The following is a 23342-nucleotide window of genomic DNA, read 5'->3' as shown; positions in this document are numbered from 1 at the left end:
CGTGTAGTTATTTATTATTTCCATCTTATTTATTAATATTGATTTTGTCTTGATAATAAAACATCTTACGTTAGACAAAGTGCATGCAATAAGCGCGTATACGTACACATGTCCAGGAAACGCCAAAATATGACTATTAAAGGAACGCAATAATTCAACACAAAATATTCATTTTACGTGATGTTAAAATGTAAAAGTAAGAAATGCATTTTAATTGGTGCCACTTTAAAGTTCAGTCATTTATGGCATGCAGTCAAGAGCAGAGAAGAGAACAAAATAAAGCCAGGCGGGCTGGTAAGTGGACCTACATTGAGCACTGTGCCGGTGCTGGTGCTGCCATTCTGTCTGTGCCAATCCGCTGAAGCATGCTTTAAGAGCTTTTTCCTGGAGCATGCAAGAAGACGGGCTCGCAGTGTAGAAATCCAGCATTTGTCCAGGGCTCACAGCTAGCACATCCATACAGTCAAACATGATTCCCCCCTATACAGAATGCCTGTAAAAGTGCTTTTCCTTTAGGTGCAGAGTAAAATGGCATCTAAAAGTACACCCAACTCCATCAAACTCTGCCCCTTTTTTTTGGCACGTAGGCTGTTGGTCTATTTCCCAGACCAGAATCATGAATTATGACAGACAACACAGCTAAAAGCCTGTAATTGATCCAAATGATCATTTACTATTTTCCAAGCTTCCCAGCCATTCCAGCAGAGTAGGCGAGGGGGATGGAGAAATCCAAGCTGTCAGCTGCAGGCAAAATGTCTCTAAATTCCTGGAGGTGCTTGCAGCCTTCTGCAGCAGCGAATAAGCTGCACCCGCTCTCCAGCTGTAACTGAGCTGAAAATGGGAAAAAATAACAACATTTATTTCATCCAGGGCTCAGGTCCCCCCTTCTGCAGCGAATAGATCCTTCTGCTTTTGAACAGCTCACTTCCTACTACTTGTGTCACACAAAATGAAAGATTGGATTGCCTAATATATGCGAGTGAACTCTCCATGAACCCTTCCCAGGCTGCTAACCTTCAAATGACCCAAACCAGTCTGACATCACCAACTCCCAGGATTCTCACACAGCTTAAAGACTAGCAGCAGCCCTGCAGAAGAGCAGAGAGATGCAGGCAGCCGCTCGCTCCTTGCATTATCTGGGCTAGGGATTCTACATTTACTTTCTAAATGTAAATATACAACCAAAAACAGGAAGGGAATCGTACACACAGTCCTCTTGTGTCAGTCGTCACAGGTCACCAGTCGTGCTTCTTCTATGACCGGCTCCTTCTCGCCGTCTTAATCAGATGTATACATAATCCAGCTTTCCATCGTCCTCTCTAAAGATTTAGCTGCTCCAATTTTGCACAGAAGATAATTTTACTCAATTAAAATTCAATGCAACTGTCACCGAGATTTCAGCATCAAGGATGCATTTCCTCCTGCATATATATATTTTTTTTTTACGCAGTAGCATGTCTGCAGATAACAAATAATCCAGAGCTATGTCCTTGATAAACAGGAGAGGTTGGGGGTGAGAAGACACATATGTCAAATTTAATTAGAGCTTTGTGTTTTTCCTTTACTGGAACAATAAGACGGAAAATGATTAAGGGCACGGCGGCAGAAGCCTTGGTGTTTATATCACAGCACGGTTTGCCTTTAGGGTTCGTCTGCTTGTATTCTGGTAGCCCTAATCACCCCCTCTTGCAGCCCGCCATCAGCACAAGAGGCCACTGTTGAGGCATCCATAAAAGCCATGTTTTCCTTACGCTGCCTCTACATAAGAAGGGTGTACTCTAAAAAGTGCGTCTTCCCACTTCAGAAAGCCATCCCACAACACTTGGCCTTGTAATCTGCTGTCACTACATTTGTTCACAACATGAAGACCTTTCTGGCTCAGCATCACCACTTGATATTGTGGAAATAAAAGGGTCATTATTGATACCACTGTATAAAACGATGTACGCTACAGTAATAATAATGTCAGCTACACAGTACATAAAAGATGACACAAATACTCAATGTCACATAACGTAGCTGTAAATGAATAGTCAACCACCAGTAAAGTTCAATTTCAGCACCATAAACAGCTAAAGTGGTTGTTAAAGAGTTGACTCTCCATTATTCTGCGTTGAATTTGGGGCACTGAAAAATTCATATCAAGTGCTCCATAAACACAAAGGAAAGATTTATATATTTGTAACCAATAAAAGGATAGTGATCAATTTCATTTTTGTGATGAAAGTTTGACAAGTAGGTATGAGCGACTACTGTGAACAAACCTACTGTATGTGCCAACGTAGCAAGGCAAATTTATCAATTGAATGAATAATTTTAAGCCAAAATGGATTCAATTTCCAACCTACTGAATACCTGAATCTTAACGAGGTCACCTGCACCTGTAGCCAGAGGGTAGAGTGATCCGATAGAGTTCTAAGAAGACATTCAGCTTTTGAAATTAATGATATCATCTGAGTATTACAAAAAGGCTAGATCAATTTTTGATAGAGATTCATAGGTTGATGAAGCACAAGAAAAGACCTGTAAGTTTGTTAACTTCTCCCTCCAAATGTCAAACAGTCCGATCTCTCTGATAAGGCAACCAAAAGCAGACAAAGTACCACATCCCACCAGAAACTTATCCCTGCCAGGATTACAAATGTTATTAAAATCCCCCATAATCACTGAGGGTATATCTGGCCAAACCACCGGTCTCACAAAAATCTTTTTGTCAGGGATATATGAATACGGAGGAGGTATATAGACTACAACAATGATACATTCAAAGTGCTAGATTTTACATCAAACCACAAAAAACTACCTTCAGAGTCATTAAAAGAGTCAATATGTGCAAATGGGATAATTTTATGTACAATTAGACTAACCCCCCTGACTAATTAGAACAAAGAGAATGTAAGGTATACCCATCCAGGGTCTATGTATCTGATTGACGGTGGCTTTTGTTAGATGGGTCTCCTGTAACCTAATATTGCAAAATTTAATCTTTTTATATATTCAAAGATTGCAAATCTTTTGGAATCATTGCTCAACCCCCGAATATTTTAAGAAATAAAATCAATCATAGTACAGATCTTTAAGAACACCCACAAAAGAAGATGATTCTTGTGAATTAGGTCTTACAGCTCTTGAAAGTATCCAAGTGTTGGTGAAGAAGTATTCCAAACCTCCCCTCCATCTCCCCCAACTGGGAACCAGTAAAACCTTTCCCATTTAACTTGTAAACCTGCCCTTACTAGTAAGGGATGGGGTTCAAATAAACCCTTTACAGGTGCATGCACCTAATGGTTATAGAAGAAACACAATATATAATTTTGTTAGCATATTGACAGGGGACACACCGAACTAATGTAGAAATTAAAGTAAGTAACACAGAGGTTTGGACCATGAATTCTATCCCCAATAGTACTAATGTCACATATTTGCATTAAATGAGGCTGCAGTCCTTAAACAGAGAGAACATATTGGAATAGCATGTAGTGAGAAAAAGGACTTCAGGCATCAATGTGCAGTAGGGCTGCCTTGGGCCCTTCCAGCCTCCTGTCGGAATTGTTGCTGATGACTATCCAGCCATCTGAGTACGTCTTTTGAGGATTCAAAAAATGTTGTAGTGCCAAGGGCGACCACCCTGAGCTTGGCGGGGTAGATCATCGAGCTTTGTAGACCCAGTATTTTTATCCTCCTCCTTATGTCCAGAAACTGGTACCTTTTGCGCTGGACCTCCACTGAGAAGTCTGGGAAAAAGGTAGATTTTCTGTCCCCCCCATCTTGATGCCCTGCATCTCTCTTGCTTTACTTAATATGATATCTCAGTCCTTGTAGTGCAGGATTTTTGATAAGAATAGGCCAAAGGGGTCTGCCCTCTGGGTTCAGTCTTGTGGGGACTATGTGAGCTCTCTCCCCAGCAAAAAAAGTAGGGTATCCAGTAACCATTTTTCTAACAAAATCATCTGGGTCATTTCCCTCAGCCTTTTCAGGAACTGAAACCAGTCTAATATTATTGCATCTCTGATGATTTTCCAGGTCGTCAGCCTTGGCAATCAGAGCAGAGACTGCTTGCGTATGACTCTGTATATCTCTGCGGACAGGCGAGAAAGAGTCCTCCAACTCACTAACTCTGCTCTTCACTGCTGTGGTGCGTTCCGCCCCTTTTTGCACATTATGACGAACTACAGAATTAGTTTCTTGTACATGGCCGACTTGTCCCAATAGAGTATTGAGAGTAAAGTTGCATTTATTAACTGCATTAAGGATTTTTAGCAAGGAGGACGACTCCCCATTGGAAAACTCTTGAAGATACAACTTTTTGTTAAGAAGCTGCAATAGAACCATTATGCCTTTGAGGGGTTGCAGCCGCTCCACCACATATCCTGTCACATCTCTCTACCTCTGCCCGCTAGCAGTGCGAGCGCCATCTTGAATTTCGGCCGACACTGTCTCTTCATCTTTCCCCTCTTTTTTGGAGTACATGGACATCCAGGGACTTTAAGGTAGCAGGTGAGTGAAATGCTGGTTCAATACTCTGCCTCTAAATGACTCTTTCAGGAAGAGTGCAGCAAAAGCTCAGGGAAGGCACGCTTCACTTGGCATTCTTTTTAGTCAATGCGTATTTGTGCAGAAGCAGTATGTATACACTGTTAGTAAATGTTGTCCATGTTGCACAAGGGAGGGATTTTTTATTAATATATCATCGATAGCTTAATTTACTATAAAATTACATTTAGTGAATTTATATCTAGACAAATGCAAAATGGCTGTTAAACATTCCAATAGTATGGTATTGAGCAGAAAGCAATTTGTACAAAGCAGACTCAATTTTTTTGTTGTTGTTCAGCCTCCTGTTTTCATCCCTCCTTTGCTCTAATAAAGATCCCGTGTTACATTAGTAAAACATCACATGATCAATCAGAGCCAGTACAATCTCTATTTGCTGAAATGACATTGTGATTAGCCTCTCCTTTATAATCTTCTAAATAAACTAATCGAGTATACGCAAATGGGAAAAGGGGCTGAACTGTGATGTCCTACACTATAAGGCTATGTGCACACGTCCGGAATTCCCATGAAAATTTCCACGGGAATTCCGTAATTCCATGCCGCGGAAAATAACTGTTTGAAAGGCACTGTACAGTCATCATCACCATTATCTTTGATATGCGCTTATATCACCATGTGGAGTCCTTCAGTAGCAAATAATTGAATTCTGTAGCTATACACCACTCACAGTGCCCATGCTGACCCCTAACTATCGCTATAAGTGCTTATAATTGCTAAGGATGCATCAGCATTGTATCTTAAAGCAATAGAAAAAAGTGTAATGGTTTGATAATCATGTTTTACTTTTGTAAAACCAAAAATAAATGCTTTCTAGATAGAAGACAAGCTAACGAAAGGCTAGCTGTTGGAGGCATTCTGATCTGTAGACAGGATTCTGCTTTGAGATCATGATTCTGGTAATGATGTACATGTTTCTGTGACATGTACCAGCTACTTAAAGACTGCTGCATACAAAGTACATCCATTCATGGTAAATACATTCCCTTACAGCAGTGGTGTCTGTTAGAAGGATAATACACCCTGCTACACTGCACAAATTGAAAAGGAAAAGTTTGAGGACTATAGAGTTCAAAGTCTCAAATTTCCTAGGTCTCAATTTGATAAAACAGCTATGGATATTTTGGAAAAACTAGCTTGATCCATTGAGGTCCCACCTCATGATTTTCAGGAAATAAAATGGACCTTTCACCAAATTTTTCATGTTGAATTGGACAAACTATTTTTTTTTTGCCTCACCATTGCAGAAATATTAACAATCAAAGTATTTGGACTCTAAAGAGTAAACTTTTGTTAAGTCCAAGTGAATGTTATCAGACAGTTTTCACTGGGGTATGTACTTCTCCATATATGATACTGAACAATAAGAAGGCAGGAACATTCAAAAGGAAAAAAAAACAACCTACCATAGTTTAGAGCAGGTTTCACAGTGTTTGAGATGTAATGACACAGCTGTGATCGCTTGGTCTAACCTCCTACATGATTAAAAAGCACAGATGATTAACACCTTTTAGATAAAGTTCCTGTGGGTTGGGATGAGGAGGCAGTGCAGCTGAGTTTAACTGTGTCACATTACAAACTCTCCAATCAGTAGTCGACATTTCATAGCAAGGACACCTCTGCTGTACTACCCACCCACCCACATTGTTTGTATTGCCCATACCCACACATTGTTTGTCAGTAATCACAGTCAGTCTGTAGTGTAGGGTGACTTGTAACTGCTCTGCAGTTAGATCAAAACATGCTGTCATTACATCTCACACAGGAATAGCCCAGGGCAGACAGTTTGTTCCTGTTTGAGATGTAATGACAGCCCTGATCTCACTGCAGAGCCATTTAAAGCTCCTTGGCCATAGCAGACATTAGTGTGATTAAATCTCACACTCTAGGAAACCTGCACTAAGCTATGGTGGGGCAGTGTTCTTCTCTAGTGTGTTGCTGCCTGCATATGATTGCTCAGAATCATACAGGGGTGATAAGTACATGCCCCCGGTGAAAAGAATTTCATACCACCCACTTTGACTTTGAAAATGTTAACTTATTAGGTTTCAAAGCCAAATATTTTGATTGCTTATACCTATGCGACGGAAAGGCAACATTAAAAAATAAAAACTGTTGCATTCTACTATGCAGCGACTATAGCATCCTGTTTCCAGCTCAACGTGAAAAAATTGGTGAAAGTCACTCTTTAAAGGATCTGCTGCTATTTTCTTGGTACCAGGTAAGCATTTAGAGGTCTTACAGTGTACATGCTTCGATGGGGTGAAGATGTTTGGTGGCACAAGGGCACCTAAATAATATTAGGGAGATGGTTTAATGGCATGGCTTATTGTTGTAAAATAAACAATACTTTAAAAAATATCATATTAAAAATGTTACAATATCTTTACCCTGACCACATTTGTATGGTCTGTTGTGGCGAACAAACACTAGCATTAGCTTCAAATAATGTAATATAATTGCTTATATAACATTTATATACTTGACTTGCACAATGAGCTATGCACCTTAATTTCTGTAATAAAGATCCAATGAGACCAGATCGGTGCTGAATTATTAAGTATTCTAAATCAATGTTTCTCTGTGTTTTTTATGCTTACTCAGCTTAAGGACATCAAAGTATACACTGATTAAAATAATAACTAAAGGGCTTTTCCCAAGATTAAAAGTTACTAATCACTCTGGGTCCGACCGCTAAGACCCTAATTCTCTGAAAGGAAAGGATATCGAGCATACACCCCTCCAATCCATTCATTCATTCTCTATGTTAGTGCTGGAAAGAGCAGACTACATTAATTACACTGGTCAACAGCATTTTTGGTGCCAAAGATATTTCATCGAATTTAGGGTATTTTTGGGGTGCTGATTCTGAATATGTCATCAGTTTTGCCAGATTGGCTCAAGTTTTTGAGATTTTTGGTATCTTATTTATAGCACTTGTTGGTAAATGCGACGCATCATCTCATTAATTTCTTTGGATTAGTACTTGAACTGAGCAGTTCTCAATATAGTTTTGTGTTAATTAGTGTTCTAAAAGTTTGTTCATAGCTTGATTTTTGCACTAACTTTATGTTGTTGTCTGTTTTCCAGTGAAAAGCATGAACTCATCATGAAGAAGTTGTCTTAACGATCCAGACTCATTCTGTTACATTTGTGGTGAATATACACTGCCAAAACATAGAAGAAACATAACAGACTTCGTAAAAAAAGTGTATTTTGCCTATTTTGGGGTTATGCTTGGGGACCAAGACAAGTTTTGGGCACCACACATAGTGTGCAAAGCATGTATCGAATTATTACGAAAATGGAGCAAAGGACAAAGAAAAAGCTTCAAATTTGGTGTTCCAATGGTGTGGAGAGAGCCAAAAAATCATCATGATGACTGTTATTTATGGTAAACACAGGTACAGGCACATCTTCACAATGAGGGACAGGCCTTCTTGCAGATTCCATGTTACTCCCATTTTCGTTTCTTATGCTTATTGAATCCTTGCACTTGCACTGCACAGAAATAACAGTCATCATGATGATTTTTTGGCTCTCTCCACACCATTGGAACACCAAATTTGAAGCTTTTTCTTTGTCCTTTGCTCCATTTTCGTAATAATTCGATACATGCTTTGCACACTATGTGTGGTGCCCAAAACTTGTCTTGGTCCCCAAGCATAACCCCAAAATAGGCAAAATACACTTTTTTTACGAAGTGTGTTATGTTTCTTCTATGTTTTGGCAGTGTATATTCACCACAAATGTAACAGAATGAGTCTGGATCGTTAAGACAACTTCTTCATGATGAGTTCATGCTTTTCACTGGAAAACAGACAACAACATAAAGTTAGTGCAAAAATCAAGCTATGAACAAACTTTTAGAACACTAATTAACACAAAACTATATTGAGAACTGCTCAGTTCAAGTACTAATCCAAAGAAATTAATGAGATGATGCGTCGCATTTACCAACAAGTGCTATAAATAAGATACCAAAAATCTCAAAAACTTGAGCCAATCTGGCAAAACTGATGACATATTCAGAATCAGCACCCCAAAAATACCCCAAATTCATTAAAATATTTTGGACACCAGAAAAAAAAATTTTTTTCGTTGACCTGTGTTATCTATTCCTGGCAGTCTCAGAAGAGGTGTATATTCTTCACATCTTCTCCATCCAGGAGATGTGGCATGATCAGATCATGCTCCTGTACGGTGAGGCACGACCATTACACAGTACACAGCAGGGGCACATTGATAAGATTATCTCAGCACAGGAAGATTTTTTTTTAAACATATTTAATTGTGGAAATTATTATTCCAAGATCTATTGATTAAAATGAACTTTTGTTTGTGGAAAAAACCCCTTTAACCCCTTTCCAAAATCAGGCGTAAATATACGGCGATGTCGGACTCCCTCCCTTTGATGTGAGCACCGATGGTGAGCTCACATCATTCCCAGCACATGTCAGCTGTTTTGAACAGCTGAGATGTGCCCGGAATAGCTGCAGGTGGAATCGTGATCCACCCGCGGCTATTAACCCATTAAATGCTGCCTTCAAACTCTGACAGAGGCATTTAAGATGTGCTTCCGGCAATCGCACCGAAAATCCACCCATCGGCCACCCCGTCACGTGATCCCAGGTCACCGATGGGTTGGCATGACAACCAGAGGTCTCCTGCAGACCTCTATGGATGTCAATAGCAATTGCTATCAGCGCTGCCTGGTAGTTCATAGCAAATAAGTAATTCTGCTATATACAGGCACAGGCGATCTGATCATCGCTTGTATGTAGCAGAGCCGATCGAACAAGTGCAGCTTCTAGTCTCCCACAGAGACTATTGAAGCATGCCAAAAGTAAAAGGAAAAGGTTTTAAAAAATATTTAAAAAATTAAAAAAATATGAAAGGACAAATCACCCCCTTTCACCCCATTAAAAATAAAACAATAATAAAAAAATCAAACATACACTTATTTGGTATCGTCGTGTTCAGAATTGCCCCATCTATTAATATACAAAAAATTAACCCAATCGCTAAACGGCATGATGAGAAAAAAAATCAAAATGCTTGAATTACATTTTTTTGGTGGCCGCAACATTGCATCAAAATGGTGTCATTAAAAACGTCAGCTCAGAGCGTAAAAATAAGCTGTCACCGAACCCGAGATCACGAAAAATGGAGACGCTACGTGTATCGGAAAATGGCGCAATTTTTTTTTTTAAACAAAGTTTGTTTGTTTTTTCACCACTTAAGTAAAAAAGAACCTAGACATGATTGGTGTTTATGAACTCGTAATTACCTGGAGAATCATAATGGCAGGTCAGTTTGAGCATTTAGTTAAACTATTAAAAAATCCAAACAAAAAACAAGTGTGCGATTGCACTTTTTTGCAATTTCACCGCACTTGGAATTTTTTTCCCCGTTTTCTAGTACACGACATGGTAAAACCAATGATGTCGTTCATGTTTTACCAAAAAATAAAAAAAGTTATGGCTCTGGGAAGAAGGGAAGCAAAAAATGAAACCACAAAACTAAAACTACCTCTGGTTGTTAAGTGCTTAAGTCATATCTTTTTTTAACCTGTTGATAAGGGATATCTTAATCTTGGATCATTAATCATTTATCAAATGTGGAGCAGAATTCTTTAGCACTGACTAAAATATAAGTATTTCAGGTTCTTTTCCTTAGTTAGGCAGTCACTTGTTACTGTAGCCTTCCTCACAGACCGCACAGCAGTCATTTTCTGAAAATGTCAGTTGATGGAGGCACATGTCAGCAGACCTGTCCATCGGCTCTTTTCCATTTGTAGTGGGCTGATGGCCAGGTGTAGTTACCCGATTCTCCATGAACAGCCATTTGAGAATAGGAGAGTTGTGCAGACTGAGGAAGGCGACACCAACAAGTGCAGAACAACCTGTTAAGCTTAAATATCAGTAAGTGCCTCAAAATCATGTCTCCCAACACATCTTTTGAAATAAAGTGAGCAACCTCTTAAAAGGAATCTGTCTCCAAGCTTTTGCCATGTAAACTGAAAGCACCCTGATGTAAATGAAGAGAGCCTAATTCCAGTGATGTCTCACTAAGGGTCCCGTTACATTTAGCGATGCACCTGCGATCCCGACCACGATACGACCCGGTCAGGATCGCTGGTGCATCGCTAAATGGTCGCTAGTGAGCTGCCACACAGGCAGATCTCACCAGCGACGCAGCAGCGGTCGTTACTTACCTGTCAGACGCGGCGATGATGACGTCCTCCGCTCGCGTCCACGCGTCACTTGTCGGCGCCAGCAGGAAGCCCAGCAGGAAGTCGCCGACGAGAAATGGACTAGGCCGGTCGGAGGTAAGTATCACATGTCGCGATATCGCTAGCACTATAAGAAATAGAAACCAGGAGGGCACTACTAAATATAAGTTAGGGATACACCTGTAGTCAGTATAAACATGCACTGAGAAATTAGTAGAGAAAGCTACTGACCAAAAACACAGGGATCACCACATTAATTACAAATTTTATTGATTACAGAAAGACAACACCATATCAAAACATTTAAAAGTCATGAAATGATATGTAGAAAGCACAAAAGGCCCATAATAGAGCCAAACAAAATATATCGCTGCGTCATAAAATCGGTGACGCTTTAGCGATATTGCTAGCGATATCGCTATGTGTAAAGCCCCCTATACTGGGCTGTGTTTTGCTGTTTCAATATAATCGGCGTTTTATCAGCAGGAGATTATGACTACAGGATGAGCTGCCTTGTGCCTATTAGTCCAACCTCACCCCCAGCACTGATTAGCAGATGTCAATATACATTATACACAGAAAGCTGCTAATCAGGATTTCTGTCCCTACCACATACTGCTGTCAGATTATATAGAATAAACTTGCTGACAGATTTCATTTAAAATGTACAGCATAAAGACTGTTAAAATACTCTGAAGAAATTACATAAAAACAAAGGTTGGTTATAAAATAACCACTAAAAAGTACAACCCATAAAAATATTTTTATAGTAATCAATAGATATTTAAAAGTTTTTTTTACGGTGCATAAATACTACTGGGCATTATACGAATGAGGAGACCAACATCATATATAGTATTTAGTAGTGTTTTCAAGCCTAATCTAGCAAGTTATAGCCAGAAACTACATATCACAAATATTTAGGTATAGCATTTCCTATATATTAAAAGGCATAAATAGTTAAAACAAGCAAGATGGCAACACTTACATGTATAAAAAAATGAGACAGGTCGCCACCGCCCCAACACACGTTTCATATTAAAAGTTCTCCAGGGCATCTGTCTCATTATACTATATATGATGTTGTCCCCTCATTTGTATAATGCCCAGTAGTATTTATGCACTGTAAGAAACGTTTAAATATCTATGGATTACAATGAAAATATTTTTATGGGTTATACTTTTTAGTGGTTATTTTATTTTATAACCAATCTTTGATTTTAAGTTTTTTGAGTTAAATACCCATTTTAGTTCTTTGGGCTTATTGTGTGTCTTAAGAAATTACAGTCCAGTCTTTTGATAAAAGTATGCAGTCCCTATTTGTGACTACAGACTTCTGAACTCTCTCAGTGTGCACAACACCCGCACACTGTCAGGATTCTATGGTGTTGACAAAAAGCGCAGGCAGTCACAAGACCACTAGTATGCGATTTGCATACATTCCAATTAGACTGGTCAAAGCCAACCACATCTAGTCGACATGCTTCCCAAATGTAGCAAATCATATACTTCTAGTCACATGATCAACCACACTCACTGTCAACACAAGAGAATCCTGACCAGGGCCGGACTGGGACTAAAATTCAGCCCTGGCATTTGAAGTTACACAGGCCCACTAGTCACATGGTGACTATATAATATCTTTGTACACTTGTAGTTTACAAGAAGTGAGAGGAGATTAACACGACTATATAACATGTAGTCACAGCTGTGCCCAGTATTTCAGCTCAGTCCTATTTATTGCTTTTAGGTACAGTACTCCTCCCAAAGCTCTGTCCCCTTTTGTATGCATGATTACAGAATTCCTGGCAGAACTGCTCTCTATTGGGCAACCAGACCCCCTGGTCATAGCCGCCCCTATCATACCTCCCAACTTTTGAAGAAGGGAAAGATGGACAATTGAGCGCCGCTGCAAGTTTTGGCCACGCCCAACCACACCCATTTCACAACTAGTCACACCCATGTCCACACCTAATCTCACCCATTTAGCACTGCTGATCACACTGACTGGTACTGAGGGCACAGTGGCTGGCATTATGGGCACACTGACTGGCACTAAGGAAGAGAGAAAACAGACAAAGAGAAAAAAGAAAACAGAGAGAGCGAGAAAGAAAGGGGAAAGAAAGAAAGAACAGTGAGAGACAAAGAAAGAACAGTGAGAGACAGAACAGAGAGAGAAAGAAAGAGGGGAAAGAAAGAAGTAAAGAAAAGAAAGAACAGAGAGAGAGAGGAAAGAAAAAGAAAGAAAGAGGGGAAGAAAGAACAGAGAGAGAAAAAAGAAAGATTAGAGAGAGAAAGAAAGAACAGAGAGAGAAAGAAAGAACAGAGAGAGAAAGAAAATGAGGGAAAGACAGAACAGAGAATGAAAGAACAGAGAAAGAGAGAAAGAAATAAAGAAAGATTCTACAAAGATACTATAGCAGCCCGGCTCCCATTGTAATGCCCACCTGAGCCTCCCGGTGCAGGACCTATCATGATCCGCTCACATGGCCGGCATCCCCGATTCCAAGGCGATCCTGCTGTCTGCGCTGTCGGAGGAGGACACGGTGATGGATCTGAAGCATTCCTGGTTCCGTCACAATCTCCTCAAGAAATTATCTCATTTCCGGTTAGATTCCAGCACATCACTTCAGGTGGAACGTCATGTGTGTTTTAAAATGCTCCTCGGGACTCCGCCGTGTACTCCTGTGTCCGTGGGAAAAGCCCGCTTTGTATGCTTTGTACACACTTGGCTCCGCTCCGTACATCCCGTACACATATGGCTCCGCTCTGTATACCCCAAACACACGCGGCTCCGCTCTGTACATCCCATACACATATGGCTCCACTCCATACACACACGGCTCCACTCCGTCCACCTTGTACACGCGTGGCTCCTCTCCGTACACCTCGTACACGCGTGGCTCCTCTCCGTACACCTCGTACACGCGTGGCTCCGCTCCGTCCACCTCGTACACACACGGCTCCGCTCCGTCCACCTCGTACACACACACGGCTCCGCTCCGTACACCTCGTACACACACACGGCTCCGCTCCGTACACCTCGTACACACACACGGCTCCGCTCCGTACACCTCGTACACACACGGCTCCGCTCCGTACACCTCGTACACACACGGCTCCGCTCCGTACACCTCGTACACACGGCTCCTCTCCGTACACCTCATACACACACACGGCTCCTCTCCGTACACCTCGTACACACACGGCTCCGCTCCGTACACCTCGTACACACACGGCTCCGCTCCGTACACCTCGTACACACACGGCTCCGCTCCGTACACCTCGTACACACACGGCTCCGCTCCGTACACCTCGTACACACGGCTCCGCTCCGTACACACGGCTCCGCTCCGTACACCTCGTACACACGGCTCCGCTCCGTACACACGGCTCCGCTCCGTACACCTCGTACACACAGCTCCGCTCCGTACACCTCGTACACACGGCTCCGCTCCGTACACACGGCTCCGCTCCGTACACCTCGTACACACGGCTCCGCTCCGTACACCTCGTACACACGGCTCCGCTCCGTACACCTCGCACACACGGCTCCGCTCCGTACACACGGCTCCGCTCCGTACACCTCGTACACACGGCTCCGCTCCGTACACCTCGTACACACGGCTCCGCTCCGTACACCTCGTACACGCGCGGCTCCGCTCCGTACACCTCGTACACGCGCGGCTCCTCTCCGTACACCTCGTACACGCGCGGCTCCTCTCCGTACACCTCGTACACGCGCGGCTCCTCTCCGTACACCTCGTACACGCGCGGCTCCTCTCCGTACACCTCGTACACGCGCGGCTCCTCTCCGTACACCTCGTACACGCGCGGCTCCTCTCCGTACACCTCGTACACGCGCGGCTCCTCTCCGTACACCTCGTACACGCGCGGCTCCTCTCCGTACACCTCGTACACGCGCGGCTCCTCTCCGTACACCTCGTACACACGCGGCTCCGCTCCGTACACCTCGTACACACACGGCTCCGCTCCGTACACCTCGTACACACACGGCTCCGCTCCGTACACCTCGTACACACACGGCTCTGCTACATCCACACTGTAAATCCTGACCCCACACATACTTACCTCAACCAGCACCATGACAACAGCAAAGCAGAGTCTTGCAAACACCAAGAGGCAAGGCTGAGCGCACAGGACCTGTAATGAGGTCACAGGAGGGGCGGAGTCAGGGGTGACATGATCGGGGGTCTGGACAAAGGCTCCTGATCATGTGACCCTCTGACTCCTCCCCTCCTGTAACCTCATCACAGGTCCTGCGAACAGAGCGAGCAGGCAAGCGAGTGCGACGCTGTGAGTGGCTGCGGGGGGAGGGGGTCTCATGCTAAGGCGAGGATGGGGTGCGTGGGGGGCGTGGCGGCTTATCTCCCTGCAGTGCGGGAGGAACTTGAAATCTATCACCGCCGTGCCCGCAGAGGGCCGGCGGCAGGAGCAACAGTGGCCGCAGCAGCTGGCAAGCGGCCAGATGATCGGGCGCTGCCGCCCGCGGCCCACGTGACAGCGGCCCAGCGGGAAAATGCCCGGTTGGTTATATTGCCAATCCGGGCCTGCTCCTGATCATGTGACCCTCTGACTCCTCCCCTCCTGTGACCTCATCACAGGTCCTGCGAACAGAGCGAGCAGGCAAGCGAGTGCGACGCTGTGAGTGGCTGCGGGGAGGAGGGGGTCTCATGCTAAGGCGAGGATGGGGTGTGTGGGGGGGCGTGGCGGCTTATCTCCCTGCAGTGCGGGAGGAACTTGGAATCTATCACCGCCGTGTCCGCAGAGGGCCGGCGGCAGGAGCAACAGTGGCCGCAGCAGCCCACGTGACAGCGGCCCAGCGGGAAAATGCCCGGTTGGTTATATTGCCAATCCGGGCCTGATCCTGACAGTGTGCAATGTGCACCCTGAAAGGATTCAAAAGTCTGTTGTCATATAGAGTGACTGCAGAATTGTATAAAAACACAGGACAACCCCTTTATGGAAGTCGACTGTCTGAACTATTTTTATACGTTGACTCAACTGATTTTGTACGGCTCCCCATAAACTTTTATAGCGAAGTCTGGTTAGCAAAACGGATAAGAACAGGACATGCTCTAAGCCTTGAGGCCTGGATACACAAGTCCATTTTTAAAATCCATGTATATAGGTAGATCAATTAAACAGTATGGGTCTTAGACAAAAACATACAGTATAAGGACATGTAACACAGATATGTGAATGTAGCCTAAAACCAAATGTATTTGTCTTTGCTTTCTTGAAATTGAATTTTTTTAGTGCTCTGTTTCTTCCATTATTATGTGTTTTGTTCTGTTTTTCTTTCATAAAACTTTAGTTTTTGTATACGATGTACATGAAGCCCACACCTATAAGAAATGAATATTCACAGAATGACATTGACCTTGTCAACAAAGCAGATTTTGAGAAAACAACACATTTCTACCACTTTCAAAAGCAAGGCCGAATGAAGGTCCTTCCTAAGAAAGGTTCATAGTGAGTTATTGTGATTACCATCAGCTATTAGCTGTACGCCATTACCATGGAAATATTTTCTGCTTCAATTGTTAATGTGTTTACTGTGTGTCATAACAGATTGATAATAACAAAATAAATGGTTTACTATCTAAATCTGAAAATAATTGACAGGTTATTTCCATTCTAACCCACAACAGCAGGTAGAGCAAATGTTATACAATTGTTAGGATAAGGTTTCGAATGGTGGAGTTAGGTTAGCATTAAAAGGGTTGTCCGACAGTAAAACATTTTTTAAGTCATGGATTGACTGAAAATAATAAACGGTGGCATACCCACCTTCCAGCGCAGGCGGCCCAGGAGGTCTCTGCTGGCTCTAGAATCAATTTTAGCTCCATTCGGATGTCGCAGCCGGTGACATGTCCGCTGGGGTCGGGTGAGTAGAGGAGTGCGTTATTGGTCGTTTTTACATAGGTGCTCTATTTTATCGCCATAGCACGTCTTGCAGGTTCAGTTACAGTCTGTTGCATTTGTAGTTCTACAATCTATGGACTTATGCTTCAATACAGTCATAGAACCGTTCTGTGATTTATGTCTCATCATTTACTGCAATGGGTACGTTAATAACTATGTCATTTTCTGCATTCTCGGATAATATTTCCTGAATGAATAAGTCACATTTTGTAATCCACTAATTTTAGACATTTATAAGGGATTTCCGGTCACAATGTTGATTACCTCCCCTTGGGATTTTTGGACATAAGGTATATTACCTTTAAAAGAAACATGTCCGAAACTTCCCTCCATCAAAACATTAATATGATTGTGTAGCTCTTTAATAGATAAACCATTTGATCCCTTTATGATCTCAAAGCGATGCCCCAACAGCAAAAAATCACATTTTTAAGTTGTGTCTGGAAGTGCACCGTGGCGTCACAATGCACTTCTAGCTTTTCAGCCATAAGCTTTATTTTCTTCCTACCAGAAGCCTCCCCTGGCTGATTGCTTTCGCCATTGATTTCTCACGCTACCTGTCAATCACTAGAGGAGGCTACTGTTAGGTAGGAAATACAAAGTGAGGCTGATAGTCTAGAAGTGGATCGTTATGCGGAGCCCCAATGCACTTTCAGACACAACTTAAAAATGTGATTTCTGGCTGCTGGAGAATCACTTTGGGGTCATAAGGGGATCAACTGTCTTATCATTTAAAGGGATACACAAACAAATTAATGGTTTTGGAGGTGGAGGGCGGGGGTAAAAGTTTCTGACAGGTTCCAATCAAATTAATAAGCACACTACCCAAACCCATTTCCTTTACACAAGGAATAGGTCACACTTGAAACACCAATAAAACACAATGATCATTATAGGCTTTAACTATATATAGATCAAAAAGTGTGAAGCATCAGCGAAACGTGCGTCAGGGTTTGGAGTGTCAGCGGGCCGCTGGCGTTCACTTTTGCAAGGAGCAGGGAAAAAGGTAATAGATATTATATATGTACTTACTGGGAATTTGGGATGTGTTTACCGTGATCATTCTGAAATAGCAAGGTAAAGTGGCAACAGACTTATATGAAAACTTAGGTTTGGGCACTTTATGAGGCCATGTGGCATAATGCAATATACTGATGTCTTAGTCTCAATTTAAGTCTATGGGCTATGGTTGCATCACAGTTATATGGGAATTTTTTTATTCTGGTATGTGGCTATATGCATTGAGGCTTTTTCTGCGTATCTGATGACTTCAACATCCCCATTGACACCCACCAGTCAGCAGCCGCAAAACTTCTGTCGCTGACTTCTTCCTTTGGACTTACTCAGTGTTCCTCCTCAGCGACCTGGTCTTCACCCGCCTCTGCTCTCTTTCTAACTTCACAACCTCCCCTCTCCCTCTACCTGACCACCATCTACTCACTTTCTCATCCCTGTCCTCCTCACCTGTCACCCATGTCCAGCAACACGCGCACCCCCGCAGAAACCTTGCACATCTAGACACTCGCATGCTCTCTGACTCTATCCACCACAGTCCTCCATATCTTCACTCCACGATACAGACACTGCCACTAGTTTCTACAATGCCACTCTTGCATCAGCCATCGACTCGGTCGCCCCTGTCATGGATAACAAAGTGCGACGAATCAATAGACAACCCTGGCACAATAACACTACTAAAAAGCTTCGGCAAGCATCCAGAATTGCTGAACGGCGCTGGAAGAAAACGCATTCCCAAGACAACTTCACTGCACTCAAACAAGCAACACACATTCAAATCAGCTCTCACCTCTGCTAAACAGGTCTACTTTACGTCCCTTGTATCTTCCTTATCCCACAACCCAAAACAGTTGTTCAATACTTTTAACTCCCTCCTCTGCCCACCACTGCCCCCTCCAACTTCCCTTATCTCTGCTGAGGACTTCGCCATGCACTTCAAAAACAAGATAGACCAAACACGGCAAGTCTTTATTATTCAACCACCACAACCCCTTTGTATACCAGACCAATGCCCAAACCCCATAACCTAATTATCCAACATCACTGAAGGGGAGCTTGCTCATCTTCTCTCCAAATCACACCTCACCACTTGTGCACTTGACCCCATCCCATCCCACCTCCTCCCCATCCTCGCCACCATTCTGATCCCATCTTTAACCAACCTCTTCAACCTATCACTAACTTCCGGTACCTTCCCTTCTGCTTTCAAACATTCTACAATCACGCCTATCCTCAAAAAGCCAACCCTCGACCCAACCGCTATGTCCAGCTATCGCCCAATATTGCTGCTCCCATTTGCTTCCAAACTCCTGGAGCAGCACGTCCACGCTGAACTTTCCTCCCATCTCTCATCTAACCTGCTCTTTGACAATCTACAATCTGGTTTCTGCCCCCATCACTCCACTGAGACAGCCCTGACCAAAATTACTAACGACCTACTTACAGCCAAAGCGAACGAACAATACTCTATACTCCTCCTTCTAGACCTGTCCTCTGCCTTCGACACAGTTGACCACTGCCTCCTACTACAGATCCTCTCTTTCTTTGGCATTAAAGACCTTGCCCTATCCTGGATCTCCTCATATTTCTCCAACCGCACATTCAGCGTCTCCCACTCCCACACTACCTTCTCATCCCAGCCTCTCTCTGTTGGAGTCCCCCAAGGCTCTGTTCTAGGACCCCTATTCTTCTCAATCTATACACTTGGCCTGGGGCAACTCAAAGTCCCACGGATTCCAGTACCATCTTTATGCCGATGACACTCAGATCTACGTCTGGAGGAAAGAAGGTTTAAGCATACTCACAGACGCGGATTCTTTACTGTAAGAGCAGTGAGACTATGGAACTCTCTGCCATATGTTGTAATGAGTGATTCCCTACTAAAATTTAAGAAGGGACTGGATGCCTTTCTTGAAAAGTATAATATTACAGGGTCTATACACTAGTTTCCTTAATATTGAGTTGATCCAGGGAGCTAGTCTGATTGCCGTAAGTGGAGTCGGGAAGGAATTTTTTTCCCCAATGTGAAGCTTACTGTTTGCCACATGGGTTTTTTTTTGCCTTCCTCTGGATCAACATGTTAGGGCAAGTTAGGATAGGATATGGGTTGAACTAGATGGACTTAAAGTCTCCCTTCAACCTTAATAACTATGTTACTATGTTACCTCTCTGGCCCAGACGTCACCTGCTGTCCAGAATCCCGGAGTGTCTATCAGCCATATCCTCCTTCTCCTCCTGCTTCCTCAAACTGAATGTGGACAAATCTGAACTGATCATCTTTCCCCCATTTTACAGATCCTCCTTACCTGACCTATCTATAACAATTGACGACATCATGCTTTCCCCCGTACCGGAGGTCCACTGCCTCGGAGTAACCCTTGACTCTGCCCTGTCCTTCAAACCACACATCCAAGCTCTCTCCACCTCCTGCCGCCTCCAGCTCAAAAATATTTCCAGAATCAGTCCCTTCCTCAACCCTCACTCTACTAAAATGCTTGTGCATGCCCTAATCATCTCCCGTCTCGACTACTGCAACATCCTTTTCTGTGGCCTCCCTGCTAACACCCTCGCACCTCTCCAGCCCATCCTTAACTCTGCTGCCTGACTAATTCATCTATCTCCTCGCTACTCCTCCGCTTCTCCCCTCTGCAAATTTCTTCACTGGCTTCCATTCCCTCAGCGTATCCAGTTCAAATTACTAATACTGACCTACAAGGCCATCTACATCCTGTCTCCTCCATATGTCTCTGAACTAATCTCCCGATACCTTCCCTCACGTAATCTCCAGTCATCCCAAGACGACCTCCTCTCCTCCACACTTATTCGTTCCTCACCCAACCGCCTCCAAGACCCAAATAGCCCCCATCCTCTGGAATTCTTTGCCCCAACACGTCCGGTAGTATCAACAACACTCGAATCCTTCAGACGGAACCTGAAAACCCATCTCTTCAGGAAAGCCTACAGCCTGCAATGATCCCCGCTGCCCCCTCACCACTACTGGAGCTACCGCCTCACCATCACTGGAGCTGCTGCACCCCCCAACCTACTGTCTCCTTCTCCACCATCCTGTAGCATGTAAGCCCGAAAGGGCAGGGTCCTCTCTCCCCTCTATATCAGTCTGTGATTGTTAGTTTGTTTACTGTATGTGATATCTGTAATTTGTATGTAACCCCCTTCTCTTGTACAGCACCATGGAATCAATGGCGCTATATAAATAAATATTAATAATAATCCGATAGATGTTATTGAAATTCAGAACTATGATGGATTTATTCCCAATTTTACCCTATCTGAAATATGATAATGTTATTTTCCCTGCATACTTGTTATCCACTAAACTCTGGTTTTTGTTTATGGTTTGAGGTATCTTGTCGTATTGTATGTCTATACATGTTTTTTTTAAATAAAAGTGTATTTTTATATAATCTTTGTCTAATCATCACACTTTTTGTTCTACATATCAAAAGTTACAGCCTATAATGATCATTGCGTTTTATTGAGGTTCCAATCAAACTCAAAGTTAAAAAAAATGGTCTATAGGGACCTATTTGACCCATTTAGCCACATATGATATACATTATCTGCAGTGTGTTAATCACTAAGAATATGTCAATGCCAAAACTGAAGGAAACTGCGTGGTGATTCTAGAAATACAGGGAAAGGACAGGAGAGCCGACTGAGGGGCTGATATGGGCAAATAGGTCACTTTTTACATATGATTGTAGCCTACACACAAAATTTGCAACTTGAGAACAATCATTTCATGAAGAACCAGCAGTTAACAAGTGTAATGTAGAGAAGAAGTGTTAGTATCAGGGTTGTGGAGTTGGAGTCGAAGCTCATTCTGGTGGAGTCGGAGTCATGGAAATTGAGAAGTCGGAGTCAGAGGTTTGGCTTACCGACTCCATAGCCCTGGTATGAGGGAGTCGGTGTCATGGAAATTGAGAAGTTGGAGGTTTGGCTTACCGACTCCACAGTCCTGGTTAGTATAATGGAAAGCTAACATGGCGGCTTAATAGTGATAGTAGGAAAATAAAGAGAGAAGCAAGAAAAATCCTATAGGCTGGGAAAACAGAGTTTGGTATTAGACTATTCAAAGGGTACACAGGATGCTCCAGAGCCCAAATACTAATGCTTTTATGTAATCTGCAGCATGACAGGAGACAAGATATTCATCACATTTATGCATTCAGTACATATATTTTTTTTTTCACAAAATTTACAGAATGCATTTCTAATCTTGTATGTAAAAAGCATCTTCAGAGAAAGAGGATGGAAACTCTAGTGCCACTTTGAAAGTAGCAATTCTAAAAGTCAATATTGACACTTTAAAAAGCCTTGCAGTGATGTTGAGTCACTTCTCACAGATAAGCCATGAGTCAGGGTAGTCAATGAGTCCAAGGTCAAGAGCCAGGAGCGAGTTAGTCGTAGACAAGACAAAGGTGTAGAGTCAGAATTCCAAGGTCAGAGTGCGTCAAGGCAAATGGGGTAATACAAACAAGTAGTCAATAGGCAAATCCGGGGTCTGAATTCAGAGCACAAAGGAAACACCAGACAGAGCTGAAACCTACAACTGACAGCTTTATGGGACAGAGAGCTTAGTTAAGCAGCTGAGTAATCACTTGGAACAGGGAACACCTAAAGTAAGCTCAGCACCTCCCAGTCTTAAGGCCCCGTCTCACACAGCGAGATCGCTGAAGCGTCACAGATTTTGTGACGCAACAGCGACCTCGCCAGCAATCTGTAACGTCCGTCTGCGGTTCTGGGCTGCAGCGAGGCAACACCCCGAGAAACACTGATACCCTTTACCCCTATACAGGGATCTGGATTTACAACAGAGCCCAGGAGGTACTGTCTGAATAGGAGCAGCGGCCAGAGCAGGACGGTCGTCAGAGTGAAGTACAAAAACGGCAGGCAATAGCAGAGTCAATTTCAGGCCAAGGTCAGAGTCAAAAACCAGGAGGGCGGCAAAGGTACAGAATCGTTAGGAAGTAGCAGAGTCAGAATATCCAGGCCAAGGTCACAAACCAGGAGAGTAGCAGAAGTACAGAATCGTCAGGCAAAAGAGGGGTCAGAAATCCAGGCTGAGGTCAGAGTCAAACAGAAATCAATCACTAAGTAACACACAGGGGAACCAAGAATATATCCGGCGGCTTGCAAGACCAGTCCCAAGGTATTTGAGGGATCAGGTCATCCCTCACAGGTTCCTGGACTGGTGATGTCATTAGGGCCGCCCCCAGGACCAGGCCAGATGGTGTTGCAGTAACCCCCTGATGACTGACAGAGGGAAGGAGCCTGCACCCACCAGATGCCTGCGCAGGAGACACCACCATAACTCACGGGCGGACCACGGCGCCTCCCAGTGGCCGAGGCAGGAACAGCCGTCCCCGATTCTGACAGTGAAGTGGCGGTCTGGCGCCTCATAGTGGCCGTGACCAGAACAGCAGGCCTCGAATCCAACGGTGACGTGACAGACCGGCGCCTCCTAGTGGCTAAAGCTGGGACCATAGGCCCTGAGTCTGACGGCGACGTAATAGAACCACGGCGCCTCCCAGTGGCCGAGTCAGGAACAGCCGTCCCCGAGTCT

The 23342-nt window shown here is 43.5% G+C and overlaps 1 protein-coding gene across 9 annotated transcripts in view; it reads right to left on the bottom strand.

The window, feature by feature from the left end:
- The window catches only part of RARB (retinoic acid receptor beta), a 965418-nt gene that overhangs the window by 261740 nt on the left and 680336 nt on the right, over positions 1-23342 (bottom strand). The window contains exon 1 of one of the 9 annotated variants that reach the window (XM_073568378.1): positions 309-1006. The exons of 7 other annotated variants lie outside the window; for them this stretch is intronic. In XM_073568378.1, coding sequence (XP_073424479.1) covers positions 309-471 — 163 coding nt within the window. In that variant the 5' untranslated portion in view covers positions 472-1006. Of the gene's footprint in view, positions 1-308; positions 1007-23342 lie in introns of those variants that run through there. One more of the 9 variants, XM_073568386.1, reaches the window with a different exon arrangement.

Source organism: Dendrobates tinctorius, unplaced genomic scaffold (genome assembly GCF_039654945.1).
Source record: "Dendrobates tinctorius isolate UK_male_01 unplaced genomic scaffold, ASM3965494v1 ptg000005l, whole genome shotgun sequence".
In the NCBI taxonomy this organism is placed as follows: domain Eukaryota; kingdom Metazoa; phylum Chordata; class Amphibia; order Anura; family Dendrobatidae; genus Dendrobates; species Dendrobates tinctorius.
This window is presented reverse-complemented; position numbering and strand designations above follow the sequence as displayed.